The sequence below is a fragment of the Python bivittatus genome, unplaced genomic scaffold, assembly GCF_059951505.1.
Source record: "Python bivittatus isolate LINGU-HERP-01145 unplaced genomic scaffold, Pbiv_v1 ctg000840_np1212, whole genome shotgun sequence".
In the NCBI taxonomy this organism is placed as follows: Eukaryota; Metazoa; Chordata; class Lepidosauria; order Squamata; family Pythonidae; genus Python; species Python bivittatus.
In genome coordinates this window covers 19014075-19023747 of record NW_028277113.1, presented here as the reverse complement: position 1 = coordinate 19023747, position 9673 = coordinate 19014075, and the positions used below count along the sequence as shown (strand labels likewise).

General features: G+C 41.9%; 1 protein-coding gene across 3 annotated transcripts; it reads right to left on the bottom strand.

Moving 5' to 3' along the window:
• Positions 1–254: 254 nt before the first annotated feature.
• On the bottom strand, positions 255–5359 carry ID4 (inhibitor of DNA binding 4). Of its 3 annotated transcripts, XM_088130768.1 has the most exons (4): positions 5288–5359; positions 4608–5177; positions 2824–2882; positions 255–1731 (listed from the first exon to the last, which is right to left on the bottom strand). In XM_088130768.1, exons 2-3 carry the CDS (start codon positions 5028–5030, stop codon positions 2838–2840), a joined length of 468 nt encoding a protein of 155 aa, XP_087986894.1. In that variant the 5' UTR covers positions 5031–5177; positions 5288–5359; the 3' UTR covers positions 255–1731; positions 2824–2837. The 3 variants fall into 3 exon arrangements, with proteins under 3 accessions (XP_087986894.1, XP_087986893.1, XP_087986895.1); XM_088130767.1 differs by having other exon boundaries at positions 4608–5358; XM_088130769.1 differs by having other exon boundaries at positions 255–1482; positions 4608–5358.
• Between the last annotated feature and the right edge of the window lie 4314 nt (positions 5360–9673).

The window sequence follows — 9673 nt, the reverse complement described above, 5'->3', positions numbered from 1 at the left end:
CCAATTAAATCCTACTTAATTCACCCACTCTGTGAAAATCCCTCCTCATTGGTATGTGGAAGACTGTTGATCATATGATATATGTAACTTCCTCAGAGCCTGGGCAGAAAGGAGATTTGGATCAGCCTTCCCCAATTCTGATTATAGCAAATCCAGGTTTTGCTATAAAAACACCTATCACGTATAAGCAAAGGGAAGCAGATATGCAGAGTCATGGAAATGGCAAAGAAAGAAAGAAGCAAATCACAGCATAAGCCACATCAATCTAGTTTAATGTTTACATGTAGAAGTTACACATAACAGACACTAAACAGGAATTTCAGATGTTAACAGAGCTGCAATAAAATTAATGCTGCTATATATTAAAAAAATAATTTCAATACAGTCATCTGGTTGTGGTATTTTTGGTCTACACAAGTTCTTTGAAATTGATTTCCACCAGTAATTAAGACTGAAATTTTCCCTATTACCCCATCCTACTCTCCAAGTTTCTAGTCTTTGGATGAAAGAAACAGCAACTTTACATTTGTTGATAGTACGCCCTTTGGTCAGAAGCAAAAAACTTTTCAAAATCCTCTCTCAAAGTAATATGCCACAGGGCTTAAAATTATGGGGTAACATCCCCCCTCTTGGTATTACAAAAATGTTTGTGACAACTAAAGATTTAATAAACGCTGATTATATCTCAGCACTGTACCCAGATTGAAAAAAAGGAGCCATCTTGGGTAAGAAACAGTTCTTACATCTCGATACCTTCTCGCATACACTGTAATATAAACCCCAGTGCCCAACAGACAAAATGTAAGTCTCAAAACTGTATGACACAAACACCTTTTAATTGGATTGAAGAAAAGCACATCTGTATGGATTCAGAACACATTTTATTGGTGGTTAGACAGCTCATGCATTCATGCAGGACCAAGCTACCTACAGCTATAGCTTCAGAGTCTACAGGGATGGGGGTGGGGGGTGGGCAACATCCAATATATTGTCATTGTCAGCAGTTCTGCACTTGAGCCAGAAATATTGTTTTCCTAAAGAAATGTTCCCACATATTTAAAAAAAAAACATACACATCTTGATAATATTTACAAAAAATATTTAATTAAAAATATTTCATAATTACAGTTGGTCTATTAAAGCATATACTTTTCTCACTTACACTTATAGAGCCTCTCTCTATATACATAGTATGAAATGTCACTCATTTTAATCTATACAATATGTAACATTCCTGTAGGGAGAAGAAAATCCCCAAGGAAACAATAAAATCATCTATTTTAAACAATAGATGTCAAAACAAAAGTTATCTACAATTCCTCTGGTAGATTAGTAAAGCTTCAGATTTTGACTGCTCAACGCATTAAAGTTATATTTCTAAACTCCAGTTTTTGCCCTTGATCTTCAATCCAACAGAAAACCACACAATACTGAAGATTTAAATCCCCTCCCTCCCAAACATGTACATAATTCACATCTGATCTAAAAAAAAAAAAAAGAGAGAGAGTTAAGAGTCATGTGAAAAATGCTGTGAACATACAAAGCTGTGAAAAATTCTTTTTCTCTTTCTCTCTCTCTCTTTCTAAAGGAAGTATGGATAGAATTCTGGAGTAGTTGAGTTTTTTTTTCCTTTAGCCTAGTGGCTGATTTTTTTTCCTCTCTCTCTGTGTTCCCCCTCCCTCTCTAATGTGTCTTTCTGCTTCTGTGGCTCAGGATCTGCTTGCTGCACACCTGTGGAAGAGGAATGAATAGAGGAGGGGGTGTGAACCATTCTGCTCCAGACTGACTGGCGCCACGAACAAAACAGAAGACATGCTTGATCAACAACCCAAAACAAACCAGGTCAAACAACAAGGGCAGCTCCCAGGCTAGGCCAAGCAGAGGAATACACAGCTGCAAGTCCGAGCGAGAAGAAGCTTGCCAGGGAGTAGAAGAGAGGGAAGGAGTTAGGGAACGTGCCCTTCGAGTCACTCCTCCATTTCTGTTTGCACAGATCAAGCACACGGGCAGGAAAAGCCCCTATGCACATTTACTTGGAAGTAAGTTGCATGGAGTTAAAGAGGATTTACATCCAAGTAAACGGGCAGCCATCCACAGCCTATGTGCCAAAGAAAAATACATGCAAGACAATCAACAGCATTTCCATAATGCATTATTCATGACTTTTATAGAAAGGGAAGGAAGGGAATTCCTAAAGAATGTTCGAAAGAGGCAGCCCGAGCTATGCATCAGTCAAAAGACCTTGCAGTCAGACTAAATGCAGCTTTCTTTTTTTAAGCATGAAGAAAGCAGTTTATTTTTCTTATGTTTTGTCCATCATATGCCCTTTAGAACATACTGAAAGTCTTGACTGATTAACAGACACTAACCGTTTTGCATACATCTCTTTAGAATAAGTGTATGTTATTCAGAACAATGTAGTCTGACCCTACCCTCTTAAAATATGTGCCCAGAATTAAAAAGAAAATATAATGAAAAAATGCTTCCCGCTCTGAGCCACAAAAGCAAGCAACTTTTAACTCAACCAAAGGATTATGAGGTTAAAACTAGTTGGTGGATTGCAATCTCATGCCCTAGTTTGAAACAGGTATTTTATTCCCCCGCTGCCTTTAGGTTCTAATAAGCATGCCTAAGACTGGTGTGTGCCACACTGCTAAGGAAATCTAATCCTACTTATATTTGCACAGAGGCAAGTCCCACCGATTCCAGGGAGGCTTACTTCCAGGTGAGTGTGTCTAAGGTTGCTGCCTTAGATTAAACTACAAAGTCACTGATATGAACGACAAATGCTCTCAGCCCCACCACTTAAAAGACGATACTCACCTTGGAAGTGCAGTTCAGCGGCACAAAATACTATCTCCTTGCTTATTAACAGCACCCGCCTGCACAAGAACAAAACAAGAGTTGAACATTACAGCAAATGCAAATACCAAGTTTAATCATAAACAGCCCTCTTTCCCTGGCAGTCTGGTTGCAAGACAATTTCAAACAGAGACAGAGGGAGCTGCGAGAATTTGTCAGCCTCCGAGGGCTGTTCTCTGTAGATCCCCACCCAGGCCAGCAGTTAGCGACAGGTTGAAAGCTGCCACGGGTGACAACCTTTTGCTTCGTAGACCCCAACAGGGACAGCCAACTGCAGCTGAGGGTTTATGTTCTTTCCCAGTGCAACACAACCGAGCAAGGGCACCCCTCCTAAAACCCACAGATTTGTGAGGCTGCAGTCCAAAGCTCTGGCACATGACACATTTTTTCTGGGAGTGTATTTTTGATGTCTGGGAATAATGGATTGTGAAGAAGACTAGTGCTGTTCCAAAACTACGTCCTCTCTGGTCCTTCACTCAACAATTGTTTATTTAGAGTATGCTTATATTCCTTCTCACAGTCCTTCTAGTCCTAAGCATACTGACTCCAATCCTGCAAGCCACAAATACCATAACTAGCACATGTTGATGGGATGAGTATCTCCATTTGCTTCCAGCAATATATCCAGTCAGTTCTAAAGAGCCCAATTATATAATGAACTTCCAGGTGTTGATGGGCATTGTATTATAGCTATGTAAAGGAAAAGAGTATTTGCGGGGTTAGTTAGATCAGGACAACTCTAGATGAAGTAACACCCATTAGAATCAACCAGAAGTTACCTCTACATACAGCTTATATATTAGCTCCGTTACATATCAATGAACCGTGCTCTACACACGCAAATCTATACTACTGGATGTTATGTACAGTTCCTGAATGACAATGGCTGGCAACGGATAGTCTGGGTATGTGCACAATTCAATAAGCGTGTGCAACTATCTTATTTGTTATTAAGAGTGGGCAGGTATATACCTATATTCACAGCCCCGCAGAGACCTATGCCATTCCAATCTGCTATGTAATTTAAAAGCAATACCAATATACTGGCTTGCAATTCACAGCCTAATTAACCTGTATTTTTTCTCTGAAGACTTTCTGTCCTCAGAGATTAAAGGGACCAGCTGAAATGATTCCACCCAAAGCTGGTGGTTAGGTGTCCTACAAAACAGAGTTGGCTATGGTCCCACTGGCAAGATCTGGTTGGGTGTAATCATCACGATTCGTAAGCGGACACGGAGATCCAGGTTCAAATCCTCCTTCAGCCATGGAGGCTTATTACGGAACCTGCTATCGCTCAGCCAACCTACCCTGGGATTGCTGTTGTGGGAAAAGCTGAAGGGAATATTGGCCTCCTTGGGCTCCTGGGGGAAAGGCGAGAAACGATTTCTTAAATAGGTAAGCAAATGCAAAGGAAGCGGGGAGTAATGGGGTAGAGAGCCAGATTAGGAACACTCTGGTTTCACGGGGTTGTGGATCGCGCGTCTAATCGCCCTTAGGATGGGGCTAAGATTCCTGGCACGAAGCGCGGCAGGTTGGGGCTCTCTTTTGCCCCAGCGCGCGCAAGGGTGGGAGGGGTCGGTCAGAAGAGGAGCAGGCGCCGCTCCTTCTCGGGGGCCGCCCTCGAGGAAAACGCCACCGTCCCACCTCTGGGTGAGCGGAGCGTGTGCGCGCGTCTGGTCGCCGAAGACGCCTCCCCTCCCTCCCCTTCCCGCTGTCGCTGCGTTCAGCGGCGCGGCGGCTCTTACCGGGTCGGTGTTGAGCGCCGTGAGCGGGGTCCGGGGAGGCCCTCCAGGGTAACTTGCCGGGTGCAACGGCGGCGGCGGCGGCGGCTGCGGCCGGAGCAGAGCCGGGTGCGTCTCCAAGGCCAGCTGCAGATCGAGGATGTAGTCGATCACATGCTGCAGGATCTCCACTTTGCTGACCCGCTTGTTGGGTGGAATGGTGGGCACCAGCTTCCTGAGGCGGCTGTAACAGTCATTCATGTCGCACTGAAGACACAGGGTCGCGGGCTCCTCGCCCAGCGAGGGGCTCCCCTTGTAGCAGCCGTGCTCGGCCAGGCAACGCAGAGCCAGATCGCCGCCGCCTCCGTCGCCGCCGCCGCCTCCACAACAGCAGCCGCTAGCTAGTGCCTTCCTGCTGGGGTGTCGTACGGGACTCACCGCTTTCATGGTGCAAAGAGGGAGAGAAGCAGGCGGCAAGAGCCGTTGGGCGCCGGAGCCAAACAGCTCCCGCCCGCAGGGTGACAAGGCAAGACAAGAGGCGATGCAGCGCTCTTTTGCTGGGCAAATCAAGGCGATGAAGAGACCGCTCACGATCTTCGGATTTTACAAAAAGGAAGGAGGGGGGAAAGCAGGGAGAGTAGAAAATTACAAATCGTGGAGGTGGGGGTGGAAATTAAAAAAAAAAAAATCCAGCCGCCACCTACCCAATCAATCAGTCTGCCCGATCACTTCCCCTTCCAGCTCTCACTCCGATCCCAACCACCTCCGCTCTGCCCAGTTTGCTATTCCGCTTTATCTATATATAGAGCACGGGGTACAGGTTGGGCGGGGCGCACACGCTGCCCGAGTCCAAGGGGAGGGAGAGGGAGAATAAGCGAGTGGGTGAGACACAAGACTATGGGAGGGATAATGTGGACATTAAAAAAATGAGGCACGAGAATACGGCGTTGCGCTTTAGCCAATCGGACGCGGCCATTTTCTCCGTGGAACGTCGCGTTAGCCAATGACAACTGTCTCCATTCTGTCAAACGCTGTATAGGATCTCGGGAAAGGGAGGTTGTGGAACCCGAGGGAGGAGAGAGGGACGGAGGGAGGGAAAGAAGAAGTTCCTTGTGAGGAACTGCGGGAATGCGAATGGAATTCAGTCGGGCTTGCCTATGGTTTGCCTGGCTCTTGGGATCCCCAGCGGCTCGGGGAGCCCTTGCAACAGTCCGCGCCGCGACAGGAGCGGCTCCTCCTGAGATCTGGATCTCAAGTCGAAGAGAAGCAATGGCTGATGTGATCACTTCTGTTTTTTTTCTTTTTGTTCTCAACATTTATTCTTCAGGCTGCCTAATTATCACCTCTCCAGCTAGTCCCCGAAGGAGACGGTGGGAGACAGCGGCTTCAGGCTTCATTCCACGTCTTTTTATGCTTTCGAGCCCCTCCCGCGGGTTTATCGTTGACACTCAGAATATTTTCCTTCACAACAATCACTTCTGAAGTCCGGAAAGTTGGCGGGAATTTGTGGTGGTGGTGGTGGGGAATAGAAAGTTTTGTTGTTGTTTTTTGCTAAGAGAACCAATTGCATTGCTACATTGAATAAGAGCACATCACGATTAAAAATTCATGGCGGGGGGGGGGAATATTTAAAATTCCTTAGTGCCATATAATAATCCATGTGATGTAAAATTCATACCTATAACTTAATTTACCTCATTAGTGCCCAGATCACGTATTTGTTCAATGTGCCATTTTAAATATGACGCTGGAAATGCCTGAATTTCTGTGCTTTGAATCAGTGTGTTAAAATGACTGTGGAAATAATTGTAGTGGACTGCAGTCTCTTAATTTAATGCCTTGCCGCAACTTTCGTTGAAGTCCTCTTGCAAGATTCCAGATGAAAACCTGGAAATGTTGACTAATGAGCAAAAACTTCATTGTAATAAATAAAAGGTCACTTCTCCTTTTTTAGCCATGTGAGCATTTTATACTCATGGAATCATGTAATTCTGAAAGACTAGTGAAGTACATAAATAAATGCCTTGGATCTTCTTGTATAGTCCACTTATGTTGAACTCAGAAAAGCCACTCATCAGTGTGGACTCCAGATTAAACAGCCTACATGCTCTGGTTGATCAGATGCTATGCAGAGAATTTTGTTTTTTAATGGGAGTCATATATGCCTCTTTCACTCCACTTCTTGATACTGGAATGCCCAGAACTCTAGAATGCTAAAAGGCTACTAAATGGAAACTGGGTGGGAGCATGAACACACCCACATACATGAACCCCAGTAACAAAAACTGTAGCTTGTCTTGAAAATTGCATTTAGGAACCTACATTTGACAAGGAGATCTAGTAAAATCAGCATGCAAAATTAAGATGCAAAGCACATAGAAATCAGATAAGGAAAAATACTTTTAGAATTTAGTCAGTGGATTCCAATATATATGTAGGATCTGGCTACTCTTATCTGAAATGTCAGTATTTAATGAACTGTGTTTGGATGTTTCCCTAACTTCAGTAGAACATGGCTAAAGACAACAGCATTAGTATGGAGGAGCAAATATTTATCAGTGAACTCTGATGCAGAATTGGATACGATTCACTTTTTTTTTTTTAATTTGGTGACCTCTTTGGAAATATAAGTAGCTTTAATAAAGTTTTAATACATTTCTTTGCAGTAATAACTTTTCCACAGAATCTTGATAGTGTGAAGAATATCCCATGCTAAATAAACATGATTTCTGGATTGAGTAGGTGAACTATATCTCACTGTTCCAATCTTATTTAGAATCTGTGTGAAACTAGATCTATTACTGTAGTTAATTGTTTTGATTGTATGGGATAGGCTCTTAGAGCTAATCTGATTCTACTTTAGGATACTGGTGGGAAATCCCAGTATGAATCCCATTTTCTTGGTGCCAGTCTGAACTGAACAGATGTGCACATATTTTGAGGCATCTTAATGTTGAACTATTCTTGAAACTGTGCAACAAGCATGCAGGAGTAAAATGTCTGAGCATTTGTGAAGTCTGATAAAATCTTCTAAATTGTTTGGCCTAAAAAACTTATTTCCCGCCTCATAGTCTGTGTTCAAATACATAGTACAGATTAGAATAATTTGTGTTCAAATATTTAAGTTGAAATGTTTTGAATGCGTAAATTTGTTGATTAGCCATACTATTTTTTCTTATGATATAATTAAAATATGCAACTATCAAAGTGCACAATATTGAATTAAAATAAAATACCCAGCTTCCTATATTCAGTTTATATTGTAAATCAAGCATACTTTAATCAGCAAGAGTACAGTATATATTTGCTGGGGAAGTTTAGGTGTAGAAGTCCATACTATTGCCTCTTGAAAACACTTCAAACTTGTGATAAGCTGCTATTTATCTTTTGTATCTTGTTTTTGTTCACTTTCACTGATTTAAATATAAATTTAAGACATTGTTCAGAACACAGTACTAGAAAGATGATACTGTAAATGCAGGAAGCAAGCAAGCAAGCAAAGAGGTGGAAAAAAAAGTTTAATTCATTTTTAATTCATTCTGTTTTCAATTTCTGTATTTTTTCAGTGGGTTTTAGGTGTGTTGGGCATCTAAAATGAATTAAGCTTTTCAAGATGCCAAACTGTGTTCCAATTTTAAGAGTTTATGCTTGCATTTACTGTCTGGTTCATGTATAATGTTAATTATGGTTTTTTGGTTTTGGCTTAATGTGCAGACCCAGTCAATTGGGGACTCATCAAACTATGTTAAACCAACTGTGGCACAGTACAATGTGTGAGACAGGTCTGTCTACATGGGTGCACGTACATTAAAAATACTTACAGGAAGTCCTCGTTTAGCAATTGCCTAATTTAACAACTGTTCACAGCTATGACAGTGATGAAAAAGTAACTTTGTGACCAATGCCTGCATTTATGACCTTTGCAGATCTGTAAAGCAAAGCAACGCTGAAGTAAGATTGTAAGCACAATCTTGGTTTCACTTAGCAACCACTTTGCTTAACAACTGAGTTGCCGATCCCAATTGTGGTCGCTAAACGAGGACAAGGACTACCTATATATAATTTCTTCTATTTCTAATAGTCATAGTGGAGCATATATTCTTATGTAGCATCTGGGCTTAAAGAGGAGGTTATCAGTGGCATGGGGTGGGGGGAATCCTTATCCATTGAGGACTAAGCATGCTTAGTATACATGAAATGCTGACTATGGTGGGAGGGGGGTTTGTCAGAAGAAGAACCCTGGAATGGAGTCTCATGGAGAAAACACTGAAGAGGAGAATACATTCCATGCTGTATAGTTATCCAGTGACAAACAGATATGTAGGAAGTCAATATTATTCACGTGCTATTTTATGAATGAACCAATGATCCCATTCTCCTGTTTCCAGAGCAATCTATATATCTTTGTCAAAGTCATCCTCCTTCTCTTTTTCGAGTTTAAACTGATATATGTTTCAGCCTTGTCTTTTAAAAGTTTTATTGGCAGAGATGATGTTTCAATGTTGAATAACAATATAAGCATTATAGACAAAAAATAAAAGCCAGTCTAGTATAGTTGCTAATGTGTTGGACTCGGTGATTAAAAAAATCTGAGTTTCTATCTCTATATACCTAAAGTAATTGCTGGGCCAGTCAGTGAGTATTTTTCAGATACAACTTACCTTTTCATGGGTCTTGCTAGGCTAAAATGCTCTTTTGTGTTTCTTGGAGGAAGGATAGGATACAAATGCAGCCAATATTTATGTTTAGCACCATGTAAATAAATATCAAGCAATCTGTGCAGATGATAACTAACACATTTACCATATGCACTGGCACCAACAGTTCTGCTTAGGCAAGCCTATAAGCAGAATCTATAATGTTCAATTTTCTGAAAAAGTTGAAGAGACAAGAACAATTTTAAAAACACGTACAGTAAATATCAATAGAAAAGAATATCTGTAGCACAGGGTTGAACTGTGTAGTGCTTGGTGCTCTCTGAGCTTGGTTTTTTGCTTGCAGGCATTTTATTATCCAACTAGGTAACATCATCAGTGTGAGTGTGGGTTTTGGTCCTTGTTTATATACAGTAGCTTGCCCTGACAGTTTTG

Bases quoted from the DNA above. Each gene is read 5' to 3' on its own strand.
- ID4 (XM_088130768.1), bottom strand. From the start codon at position 5,030: ATGAAAGCGGTGAGTCCCGTACGACACCCCAGCAGGAAGGCACTAGCT. The intron at 2,883-4,607 runs GTAAGAGCCGCC...GTTCTTGTGCAG, and splicing joins CGGCGCTCAACACCGACCCG to GCGGGTGCTGTTAATAAGCA.